Genomic DNA, 12,577 nt, shown 5'->3' on the forward strand with positions numbered 1-12,577 from the left:
TCGAAATTTTACATAAAGGCAGGATCTGGTGGGGCTGCGATCATGGTAAGGCAAGTGAGGAGAGTTGCACGAGTACAGAGCTAAATGGATCCTCTCAAAATTTTTGTATGTTTGTGAGTTTTTTGCATGGAGTTTGAAAAATATTGTATTGCAATATTTATCTTGATTGCTGAGATTTTGGCACCCCTTATGTTTTTCGCCCAAGGTGAGTATCTCACTTGTTGCATGCTAGTCATGGCCCTGCTTTCTTCGCTCACAGTGGCTGCGTTCCGCAAGTGAGCACCCCAAGAGAGTGAGCCCGGGGAAAGCTATATGACCTTTTTTTGGTATTAGCTTCTATGACCAGCATCGAAAGTCACATGGAACCCCCCACGTTCTCTTCACTGGAAGTGCATCAGTAATGTGAGCCCATATTCAAGGGGAAGGACATTTGACTCCTCCATGGTAGGAACGGCAGAGAATTTGCAGGTGTTTTAAATCCACCACACACATGATTTGTCTTCTGCCGTGCCCTTCTACGTAAGCTGGGTAATCTTTCCCTTAAGAATGCCTCTACCTCACTCCCTTCCTAGTGTTATAGGTACAATCTGGGAGTGGGGGCTGTGGGAGGCTCACCCTGAAGCCTGTTTATAGAGAAAGAAAAGTGACATTGAAAGAGAAGAAGGTCCTACATCATGTCACTTTCCTATCTCAAGAGCCTTCATTCTGACTCTGTCCTTGCCAAGGCAACGTAGTTTTGGTGTTTGGGTTTTTTGTTTTTTTTTTTTTTTTTTTTTTACCAGTAGACACTTCTGTGTCAGTTATTAAGCTCTTGTCTCTCATCTCCAAACTGCCCTCCACACCAGACTTAGTGATGCTGGGGCCAACATTCCACAACCACGTTTCAGCTTTGCCAGCTGCCCTCTCTTAGGGGGCGCTAGAGAAAGACTGGAAGCCTGGATAACAACAAAAAGGATTACTCCTTCCTGTTTACTTATGGAACTTTCTGGGGGCTTCCTGTTGGCTTGCAGTTTTTCTAAGGGGGCTCACCAACCCTTCTTCACCCCAGCAGCAGCTCAATCCAGTTTGCACTTCTACCAACACTTGGAGAGTCAGCTTCCTTACCCTCCGCTGAGAGACATCAGGACCAGCCGGATACTTCTCTTCCTCAGGTATGAGTTTCAGCTCCAGGGGGCCCCTTGCTGTAAGTTTTTAAGTTTAATAATTCCACCTCTTCACTTTGTTCCCTCATCTCTGGGTGGAAGGTGCTCTCTGGATCTGCTACTTCTGTGTTCCCTTAGAGTTCTCTCTCTCTTTTTTTTTTTGTGAGGAAGATTGAGCTAACATCTGTGCCAATCTTCCTCTATTTTGTATGTGGGATGCCTCCACAGCATGGCTGACGAATGGTATAGGTCCGTGCCTGGGATCCAAACCTGTGAATCTTGGGCCACCAAAGTGAAGCATGCAAACTTAACCACTGTGCCACCAGGCTGGCCCCTAGAGTTCTCTTTTTATACCTTTTGTAACCAACTCAACAACTTTAAACCTAATTACAGTTTTCTAAAGTCAGCATAGATAACTGGTGTGTTTTCTGTTGCCCAGCTAGGACCTGACTGGGTGGTCCAGGAAACAAATCCTCAAAGATGAGATTTGTAGATTGGTTTGGGTTGGAAGGCAGGTCTGAGCTCCTCACCAGTGGGAAACAGGATGCTGGTGATCCATGGTGTGCAGGGCATCATGATGAATCTGATTCTCCCCTCTGGTCGGGGGCTCAAGTGGCTCCCACACCTGTTAGGCAGAAATGATGACTACGAGGTCTGTGGTGTGAGGGGGATACTTCTGAGCGGAGTATCTTACAGAAAGAAAATGAGAAGCTTAGGTTTTTAAATACTCAGCTCAAGTCATGGTCAGAGAACCAGTGAGTTTTCATGACAGCCCTAAAAGAATCTCTTAAATCTTGCAGTCAAAGGGCTGATGTAGCTGAAGATCAAACACTATGTTCAATTGTGTTGTTGCAGAATTGCAACATTAATTGAATTCACAGCCTCTTCAAGTCTCTCATGGGAAAGGGCATTAAGAAAGGAACTAAGAATGGGGATGTCCGTCTGGACTCAGATGAAGCTGAAAAATTCAAATTTCCTTGTCACTTTGAGCCTCCCTTGCCTGTGAGAAGCAGCTTGCCCCCCTGTGTCTGAGGAAACTAGTCTCGCTTGAAAACACTGTAATAACATCGTCTGGGGCATTTTCCATTCTCCTCCAGACTCACCGACTGAGTGCTGTCTGACTCTTTTTTACCTGTAGACCCATCACTAGGGAATGCATTATACTCTGGCAGAGAAAGCACAGACTCTGAAGAAGCAATAGCTTCTACACCAAAAGAATTACCAGATTTTGCTAATTAGTGTAGGCAGAAGCCTGGGGAATATGTGTGGAAGTGGGCTCCAAAATGTGAGATGAAGGACAGACAAAACACTAGCTGGGGCTACATTTACTGATATGAGTGCACTTATCATATATGTTGGATTTGATGCGTTAGCACATATAGCTGGGCATGGCTCTATACTTGGCTGGTTAACTAAAACAAACTCGGTGGTGGCCTACACTTAATGAAGTTGACATGCCAAAGCTTCCCTGGCTTTATGTGGAGGGAATCTAAAGGCTTAGGGGGATAGAAGTGTCGAGTAGACAAATCCTGTGTGGCCTGCACACCACCCCTCACCTTCTCCAACTACGTCCTCCGAGAGGGCCAGCTTAAGACGACAGACATTTAATATGTCTCACAGTTTCTGAGGGTCAGGAATGACTTAGCGTGGTGGTTCTGGCTCAGGGTCTCTCAGGAGGCTGCAATCAAGATGTTGGCTGAGACTGCATTATCTAAAGGCTTGCCTGGCTGAAGGATCTGTTTCCACGATAGCTTGCTCGCATGGCCTTTGGCAGGAGGCCTCAGTTGCCCACCACATGAGTCTCTCCGTAGCAGTTTGAGTGTCTTCACATCATGGCAGCTAGATTCCTCCAGAGTAAGTGACCCAAGAGAGAAAGAACAAGGTAGAAAAGCCAAAATGTCATGGCCTAGCCTCAGATGTGAGGTTGTCTACTATTGATCACATAGACAAACCATGATGCAGTGTTGGAGGGGACCACACAAGGGCAAGAATACCAGAGGCAGGAATCACTGGGAACCTTCTGGAAAGCTGGCTATCACCACAACATTGCCTTCCACCAATCAACTTTGCCACCTTCCTTCTCCACAGCCACTCTTGTCAGGCCTCTGAGGGCCAGGCTCAGGGAGCCAGTTTGAGGTTGGTTTAGTGGAGATTTGGTTTATGAATCTTGGGAATATGTTGAAGTGATGGGCTAAGAACCGTGTGAAGAACTTCAGTCAGAGAAATTAATGCTGTGCATTTTCCTCCAACACCAAAGATTATAGTGGGACCATGGATCTGTTTGGAGACATAGGTGACATTTCTTCAGAGAGTGATGGGGACAATCAACCACCTATTCCAGGACAGCCTGTTGTAAGTACAGTCACTAATATAACTGGTCCCATTGTTCAAAGCTAAGAAGAAAGTTTCAGAAGCTGATGAGTCTGATTCTCTCGTGTGGAGAGAGGACACAGATAATATGAGTAGCGGTCTGAAACATCTGACAAATGGGAGACTGTCTTAGCTATGTTGAGAATTTCTGGAAATTAGAGGGCATAGAAGGAACTGCTCAGAATGATGTTGATGCCAAACTTTAGGGGTAAGACTGTGAGGACTCATAATTTGAAAACCTTTGATTTAAAAGTTTTTCTTGGGGCCGGCCTGGTGGCGCAGCGATTAAGTGTGCACGTTCTGCTTCTCGGTGGACCAGAGATCGCCAGTTCGGATCCCGGGTGCAGACATGGCACTGCTTAGCAAAAGCCATGCTGTGGTAGGCGTCCCCCGTATAAAGTAGAGGAAGATGGGCACGGATGTTAGGTCAGGGCCAGTCTTCCTCAGCAAAAAGAGGAGGATTGGCAACAGATGTTAGCTGAGGGCTAATCTTTCTCAAAAAAAAAAAAATGTTTTTCTTATTCAACCTGTGCCAAGAAGTGTGTTCTAACATTCTTCTCTGATTTTAATAGTTACTTAGTATTGAGGGGTTGCATAATTTCACACTTCTGTTGCTAAATATCTTATGCAAACTAGATATGTCAACAAAATAGATATTTTTTCTGGCAATGCAGGCTAACAGATCTTGTTTCGCATGGTGGTGTTTTTCGGGGGGAGAGGATGAAATTTTAGGGAGAGGCTAAAAGGGTTGCTGACTGCTTTATCCCTAAAGTGGGGTCTAAATTCACTTCCTGTCAAACCTGCGTCTGCCGAGTGCAGGAGGAGAGCTAGGGCGTTTCTAATGTCACTTCGAGTTCTCACCATCTGATTCCTCTCTTAGGATGAACGTGGGACGCCTCAGGACCGGCAGGAGGAAGAGCCAGTGTCAGAAACCAGAATAGAAGTAGAGATTCCCAATATCAACTCTGATTTAGGAAATGAATTATACTTTGTTAAACTACCCAAATTTCTCAGCATAGAACCCAAGTAAGAGGCCTGAGGAAAGTTTTCTTTCCCAAGATATTTAATAAAAATATGTGGAATGTAAATTTTTTTCTGACCACGAAGATGGGAAACTTCTCATGTAACTCTGAAAAAATAAATTTAGGATGTGCTGTGGTGGAAAAATGATGGATTACTGGTGTGAGAGAGTTAATGCTAATAATTCTTCTAGCATTTGGCACCTTCTCATAAATAAACAGACATCACAGCTGATGAAGATATTTTTCACTAGTGTAAAGCTAAAAAATTGGAAAATGAGAGTGAGAAAGTTTGCTAGAGAAATCACAAATGTTCCATTGTCAATCTAGAAAAGACAATGATTTTGGACAACAGAACAATGTTGGTGGATATTATTCACAAAGGTGCAGGAGTACAAGCTCTTGTGCAATTAAACATGACACTTTTCTTAAAAAATGTGGAAAGATAGATCATGTGTCACCTGTATTTTAGAAGATGTATTTCATCAGACACAGAAGATTTTGATTAGTAGTCACATTTGGATTTCACTTCAGGTGATATGTTTTAAAATCAAATTTCAAGAAAGTACAGTAATTTGCACACTGCCTTGAAGTTTTACATGAAGTTATTTGTCCACTGTGATTTTTTTAGCATCTTGGTGCATGTTGTAAAGATTATTTTATAGTATTAATCATAGTCATTACTAAGTATGGCTGATACGACATTAAAAAACAATCTTTAGACCTTTTGATCCTCAGTATTATGAAGATGAATTTGCAGATGAGAAAGTGCTTGATGAGGAAGATAGAACCAGGTTAAAATTAAAGGTACCATTCCACACTTTATTCTTTTTTTTCTTTTAAGTTTTTCTTTTTATCAAGTGAAACACAAGGATAACAACTTGAGATGAGCTTATGAAATGCTCTTTTATGTTGACTATTCAATCGACAAATGACTGTTTAGAACAAGGCATTAAATGTCTTTTCAGAATACTTCGTTTTGCAGTTGTAGTTTTTCAGCAGAAGTAAAGATAAAAATTCTTGAAAATTGTTAGCTCCTTCCTTCAGGATAAATGAGCGTGTGGCTGAGTATATGGAGCAGCCTCCACGTTTGATAGTGGATAGGTCCAAGCACCTTCCCACAGCAGAACTATCTCAGGCTCTTCATGGAAGTTCAGAGTATGCACGAATAGAGGCCTTGTCCTTCCACGGTCCCTCCCGAGCAGGCCTGGGACGGCAGAGCACTACCATTGCCTTCTCAGGGATGTGCCTTCTTCATATGAGCCTCTGCCCGGGCCCCCAGTGGTGGCAGTGGGCAAGATCCCTGTTTATCCTCCTTTTGTGATTTGGAGTTCCCTATCATGTGGGTAGGGTAAATTTGAACTAAAATACAGGGCAAAACACAAGTCTCAGGTTTTAATTTGCTATTAATTACTTAATTGTTTCTTCTTTTATTTTTTTAATTTCATGCCCAGAGCCTCCCTGTCTTACTAGGCCAATGGGCACTTTTCAGTCCTTCTGTCACTGGGTTCACACCCCCTCAAGGGGCCCTGCGATAGGCTGAGGTCTCCGTCTTAAATGCCCACCTCGTGTGGACCCAGAGCCCGATCCTCTCTCCTATGGCGCTCCTACTGTGTCTGATAACCCTTCCATCCTGCACCGTATTTAGCTTCTGTTTCCACTGCCATGAACTGGAGCTCAGAAAAGATTTAAACAAAATGTCTGGTTAGGTCAGCCAATATCTCTGGGTATTTGTAGTAGGAGGGTTTCAGTGTTGCCTACTCAGCTATTTTTTTTATAAGCTTATTCTATCACGACCTGTGAATTCTTGGTACATGATTATAAGTCACTTGAGGGAAAAAAGAACATGCGGTTGGTTATACTGCTTTTCTAATGCCTTTGTGTTTTGAACCAGGTAGAAAACACTATACGCTGGAGGATGCACCAGGATGAAGAAGGCAATAAAATTAAAGAAAGCAACGCTCGGATGGTGAAGTGGTCAGATGGAAGGTGAGCCCAAAATGCCTGCAGAGGGTCAAACTACCCAGAGCGAGGCTGGGGAGGAGTGAAGTTCTCTCCGTAGGATCTTACTTTGGGGTCATCTTTCGGTAAAGAATTGACAAAATCCAGGCCTCTCGCATTACCTGGGAAACTTGAGAGAAATAGACAGGGTTGAGGTCACACTGCTGCGCTGGTGGGAGGCTTTCAAAATGGACCCCAGGCGTGATCAGGTTCACGGTGTCTACCTTATTGGGGTGAAAGCATGGTGTTAGATCCCAAAGTTGAGCTATTTGATATTATAAATTGATGTTTTTGAAAACAGTTTCTGTTTTACTAATAAAGTGGTAGAGTTTGGGAAAATGACAAAATTCTGTTTGAAGTTGACAGGAGGATGGATTTTACCACCTTTTACTTTGAGGGGCGAGAGGCTGGTTATTGACAGTGTCTTTTCTTTGTCTTGTGAGTTCAGCACAGGGACAGTGTCCTGCATTCCACAGCGTCTTAAGTAAAGCTAACAGGGTGGAACAGAAGCTGTAGGATTCATTAAATATCCAGCCCCGTAACTGAACCGTTTCTCATTTCCAGCCTGTCCCTCCATCTGGGCAGTGAAGTGTTTGATGTCTACAAAGCGCCACTGCAGGACAATCACAGCCACCTGTTTGTCAGAGAGGACACTGGTCTACAGGGACAAGCCGTGTTTAAATCCAAACTCACCTTTAGGTAAGCATTCATATTGACTGGTTGTGCCTTGCCGGTAAAGAGCAACAAGGCAGAGAGGTTGTGCCAAATGCCCCACTCAGCCCTGGTGGACGTAATGTGGAGGTGCGGCTCACTAGGGACCACGGTCTGGTTCCCATACTATCTTTTCCCCTTTACTACACGCTGCTGTTCCTCAGGGAGCTAGTCACGCTATCACAACCCACCTGAGACCGCACCATGAACCAGAAGCAGGTGTCTTGATGTACATTGATCAGCGCACCTGGTAGGAGGCCCACTCTGCTGGTCGGCGTGTCCCTTCCCTGTAAAGAAATCTCCCTGGGAAGCTGCCGGCCCTGAGAAGGCTGCGGTGTGTGCACGCAGTGGAGGAGAGGGAAGAGCTAGCTGATGTGACAGCTGTGGCCTGAGCCCAGTGCTGCGCGCATCCGCATCTGTGCTGCGGCCCCTTGTCTGCGGGCTGCCCGCTCCCCTCCGCCGCAGGGCCTCCGTCTGAGGGACCCAGCGCTGCCGTCCCCCATGCGGCCTTCCTGGAGGAGTGGAGCCCTTGAGACGCTGCACCACTGTGCACAAGGTTTCTTTTCGGGGTCAAGGAAATGTTCTAAAATCAGATTGTGGTCGTGGTTGCACAACTTTGTAAATTAAAAAAAATCATTTCCTTGTATGTTAAAAGGAGTGAATTTTATGGTGTGTGAGTTATGCTCAGTAAATGTCTTGGTCTGTCTTAGAGACTGTGGCGGACAGCTCCGAGGCTGTCTCCTTCTGTCTGTGTAAGCCTCAGCAAGAGTGTCAGTCTCACTCGCTTTTCGTTTCCTTATCTATAAAATGGAGATAATAACGTTTACCTCACAGGGATGTTGCCTCAATTAAGGCAAATAATACAGAAAACGTCCTGTAGTGCAGAGACTGGCACAGTGAAAGCTGCTCAAATCCACCCTCTCAATGGTTCTTCTAGAATCGCATCCTGCAAGATCATCGGTTCCAACCGTGCTTTTCTGCACTGTGTGCCGTGCTGCACACTGAGATGACATTTGACTGCCCAGCATAACTTACCCCCTTACGTCCCATCTCTCTGGCCTGGGCTCTCCTGACGATCATCGTTTCCTCTCTCTGATGTACTTAAAATCCGCCTTCCTTGAGTCAGGAACCAGTGCTTTTTGCCCTGGGGCCTCCTGTTCTGTTATTGTCCCCCTGGGCTGTCATGAGGTACCCCTGCTACTGTGACCTGCCTCCTTGCTTTGACCTTCCAATTTTATTCAGACTCATCTTTAGCTCTTAACTTGTGCCTTCCGGCCTCTGCGCTACCCTCACGGAAATGAGAGTTCATAGCCCTTCTCTTCTCTCTCTGATTGCAGTCAGGGGTTTTCCTTGCAAAAGCCCTTGCCCCTGCCACCTGCCTCCGCCTTCCGTTGCACTCCCACCTCACTGCCTCAGCTTTCCCCGGGACGTGGGGCAGAGGGAGGAACCTCTCGGGGCACCAGAGAAGGAGGAAGGTGCAGAAGTGCCAGGACCCGTGGCTGTACCTCCCTGCTCTGCTCAAGGGGAAGTGGTCCTTATCCATGGATGTTTGCTGTTGGGATGGATGACTGCCTCCAAATGTTCTGAGGAAACAGTGAGAGATTTTTGTCCATTCCCTGGCAGACCTCACTCTACAGACAGTGCCACACACAGAAAGATGACCCTGCCACTTGCTAATAGATGCTCAAGGACACAGATTAGAATCTTACCAATGGCCGGTCCTGATCCCGAATGCCATCGCACGGAAATGATTAAGGTATGTTGGCTAAGCTTTAGCCTGGGATTTTTTGGGATATAAAGAGCTGTGCTTTCCAGAATATTAACTCACCATTTCTTATTGCCACAGCCATTTTATTTCTTGTGATTATCAGGGAGCTCAGTTCACTTTCTAAGTGTGTCGTTAACCACAGTAACGTCAATGGCTGCTGGTGAGATATAGCAAACCAGACATGCAGCTGCTGTCTCTCCAATCTATGAGATTTCAGAGGAAAACTGATCATTTAAAAAATGTAACTTTTGACAGGTATCATAAAACCTTGTTAGCCAGATAGGACGTGATATACGAAGGTGAAAAGGACATTCCTGACTCCTTCAACGCTGGCCCTGCCTTGTGAACCCCAATGTGTGGAATGCCAGTCAGATGGAGAGAAATGGAGTCTACTCTGGGTCTCAGGGAACCCCTGCTGTCGTCAGGAGCCATGGGGTGCTCTCTGGATAGCGGGGCCCAGACAGGAACATCTGGGCACCATGGAAGTTTGGTGGAACCTGGGCAAGTCGGGTGTTATCCCGGGAGAGAACAGAAACGGCCTCCCTCAGGCGTCCACTGGGCGTGGTTGGCCTTCCTCAGGCTGGTCGCTGCTCTCTGGGCTCTGAGTGGCCGCACGGCATTCACCGCAGCTCCGGAGGCCGGGCCTGGGCCTGTTCTGATGGGCGGTGAGTGGGAGGGAGCCTCTGCCGCTTCCCCCGTGTGTTGCCTTCACACTTTGGAACTAAACAAGACCGTCACTGCGTGTGGTACCAGGTGTGGAGTGGAGAGAAGTGGGCTCTGAAGACAGGAAATAGGTGGTGTCCTGGGCCAGGTGTTTACGTGTTCTTGCTGGGAAAAGTAGGTGCACATGGGCGCTAAACTAGTTCACTTGTGAAGTTAAATAGTTTGCTTCTTTACAGAAAGAAGAAGAACGTCTGAGAGCTTCTGCTCACCAGGAGACAGTCCATCCGCGGGCGAAGCAGACCCAGCAGGGGCCGAGTGTCCCCTACCAGGACCCCAGCAGTGACGAGGAGGAGGAGGAGGAAGGCGACGAAGCCGTTAAAAACCACGACCCAGGGGAACTCCGAGGTGAGTCGGGTGGAGGTGCCATGTCACCTCAGGGCCGCGGGCCCGCTCTTGCTCTGACAGGCTCTGACTCCCTGCCTGCTGTTGTTTACTTGGGACAACAGTACATTTTCATTTTGTTGTTGTTTGGGCCACTTTCCCACAGAAAAACTTAGTTGGGAAAGTAAGGCACCTGCAAATAAAATCAGTTAAGTAATTTATGTCCTTTTGGTGGAAAATATGTGATAGGCAGTTTACCTGCTTGCATAATTAAGGACCCAATATTTAAACTTTGTAGTTTTTAAAAAATGTGTGCATGAAGCTTCTTGGGTATTTAAAAGTGATCACACAGTCTCTCTGAGAACAAAATCAAATTTAAGTCATTGCAGTATGTCCAAAAGTTATATACACCTTCTCATCAAAACTTAAAAAAAAAAAATTGTTGGCTCCTCTAGGGCCCACCTGGTGGTGTAGTGGTTAAGTTTGCGTGCTCTGCTTTGGTGGCTTGTGGCTCCTGGGTTCAGATCCTGGGAGCAGACCTACACACTGCTCATCAAGCCATGCTGTGGCAGTGTCCCACATACAAAATAGAGGAAGAGTGGCATAGATGTTAGCTGAGGACCAATCTTCCTCACCAAAAAATAATAATAATAAAAAAATTATTGGTTCCTCAAGGAAAAATGTATGGTGGAAAGTAACAATATTCAGCAGAAGAAAAATTCAGGAATAAACAGGTCTTCATCTTTGAAGGTCAATCTCATGTCTCAGGTTCCTTTGCTTTCAGACAATCTTGAAGGACCAAAAAAGATAAGGCTCAAAGATTACTGAGAGCAAAGAAACTCACCAGTGATGAGGTAAAACCAAATTTATTCCATTCTAAGGGATTTGCCCCGTACCCGGGAGCCAACTCCTGGAATGCAGAGGAGCTTACAGCTCAGGGACACAACAGATGTCTACACATTTCACTGAAACTCAGTGAGATAACTGCAGTGACAGGACTAGGATGGTCCCTGAGGAGGGTCTGACACCCGTGCTCGTGTGGGTGTTGGAAGGCTGTTTGGAGAAGGTGACCACACTGGGTGTTGAAGAAAGTGTTAGCACGCAGGGTACACTGGCCAGGGTGGGCATGCCAGGTGGATGGAAAGGCCTGTGAGAGAAGGCACAGGGCCCTGAGACACCAAGGCCCCACTGGAGAAGGACAAACAGTTCAGTGTGGCAGAGCGAGGGGTCTGTCTGGTGCATCGTGGTGCTGGGCGTCTTTATTGTCTGGATCCAATGGTAGTTGAGGGTTATTTTATTTCTATGTCATTAAGATATTTTTCCTTTAATTATTTCCTTTTCTACTTATAAGACCACAAGGGCAAAGAAATTTTAAGTCTCATTAGACATGAATCACCGTTATTGCCCACGCGTCGTGTTAAGTCACTCAGCGCTTCACCCTGGTTTTCAGAGACGGCGGCGAACATCGCAGTAGCAGAAATGTTCAATTACGCATTGGTCACCTGTGTAAGAGAGGCATTCATTTTTCATATAAAAAACTATATTTAAAACTTTAAAAGCATCCTGAAAAAGCACACAGAACACAAGCAGTCCTTTTTGAAAATGGACGGGCTCTAAAATATGGAATTTTAGGTAGAGAAAGTCAAGTACTGAGGAAGCAGAGGAACGTGTCTCAAGTCAGATGCCGGGAACGTCAGTCAGCAGAGTGAGAAGGTCTCATCCCTTGGGCCCGGTCGCTTGCTGCCTGGCTTCTAGCGACAGTGTCTGCGGACACGGGTCACCCCTGGGGGTCGAGTTCTAGCGGGCAGGGCTGGCTCCCCGTCAGCTCAGAGCGCCTTGAGCGAAAGTTCCAGAAATTTTCCATATAAACTTTACACCTTCTCTATTAATCTGTTCAGGTGGCGAGCCCTCCAGAAAGAGGAAAGTGGAGGGGAAAGAGGAAGAGGACGACTGAGGCAGAAAATGTGCCCTCACTGGATATCTTGTTCTCAACAGTTTGTTTTAAAACAATGAAATGCCTTGTTTTGACTGAAATGATGAACTGAGTTGCTTTGGCATCATCCTAATTGTGAATAAAATATGTTCAGAAGCAAGTCTGTGGTTTAGAACATCCATTTCTCCCAAACGAGAAGTTTATTTTGATAACTTTGCTCTGGGTCTTCGGGGTTCATGCATTCCTGCTGCTCTGCCCTACCCTGTCCCCCTGGCCCCGCCCAGGTGAGCTGAGGTCCAACTCAGGTATGACCTCCTCCGGGATGTCCTCCCTGACCTGCCTAGCTGGGTTTGGGGCCCTTCTGTGCTGTCATCTCCGTTGGCATGGTGCTAACTTTCCCTTGACCACATCGCCCTGCGACTTTGTCAGAGCAGGGCAGCATGGGAGGGCTGCCTGGATGCGGGGCGCTCTGCCACGTGCTGCACAGGCCTTACCAATTCTAAGCCTCAGAACGACTTGCAGGGCAGATGCTATTATTCCCATTTTACAGACGGGGAAGCTGAGGTTTAACAAACTTAAGACCTCTGTC

The 12,577-nt window shown here is 46.3% G+C and overlaps 1 protein-coding gene across 1 annotated transcript; it reads left to right on the forward strand.

The window, feature by feature from the left end:
* The first annotated feature begins 989 nt into the window (after positions 1-989).
* Positions 990-12,148, forward strand: LOC103548456 (RNA polymerase-associated protein LEO1-like). The gene is made up of 9 exons (XM_008516233.2): positions 990-1,151; positions 3,400-3,494; positions 4,393-4,538; positions 5,254-5,338; positions 6,426-6,520; positions 7,097-7,231; positions 8,867-8,999; positions 9,911-10,079; positions 11,954-12,148. The coding sequence occupies exons 2-9, from the start codon at positions 3,414-3,416 to the stop codon at positions 12,007-12,009; spliced, it is 900 nt and encodes a 299-aa protein (XP_008514455.2). The 5' UTR covers positions 990-1,151; positions 3,400-3,413; the 3' UTR covers positions 12,010-12,148.
* The last annotated feature ends 429 nt before the right edge of the window (positions 12,149-12,577 follow it).

This window comes from Equus przewalskii, chromosome 1 (assembly GCF_037783145.1).
Source record: "Equus przewalskii isolate Varuska chromosome 1, EquPr2, whole genome shotgun sequence".
NCBI lineage: Eukaryota > Metazoa > Chordata > Mammalia > Perissodactyla > Equidae > Equus > Equus przewalskii.

Bases quoted from the DNA above. Each gene is read 5' to 3' on its own strand.
- LOC103548456 (XM_008516233.2), top strand. From the start codon at position 3,414: ATGGATCTGTTTGGAGACATAGGTGACATTTCTTCAGAGAGTGATGGG. The intron at 9,000-9,910 runs GTATGTTGGCTA...GCTTCTTTACAG, and splicing joins ATCGCACGGAAATGATTAAG to AAAGAAGAAGAACGTCTGAG. The intron at 10,080-11,953 runs GTGAGTCGGGTG...TAATCTGTTCAG, and splicing joins CGACCCAGGGGAACTCCGAG to GTGGCGAGCCCTCCAGAAAG.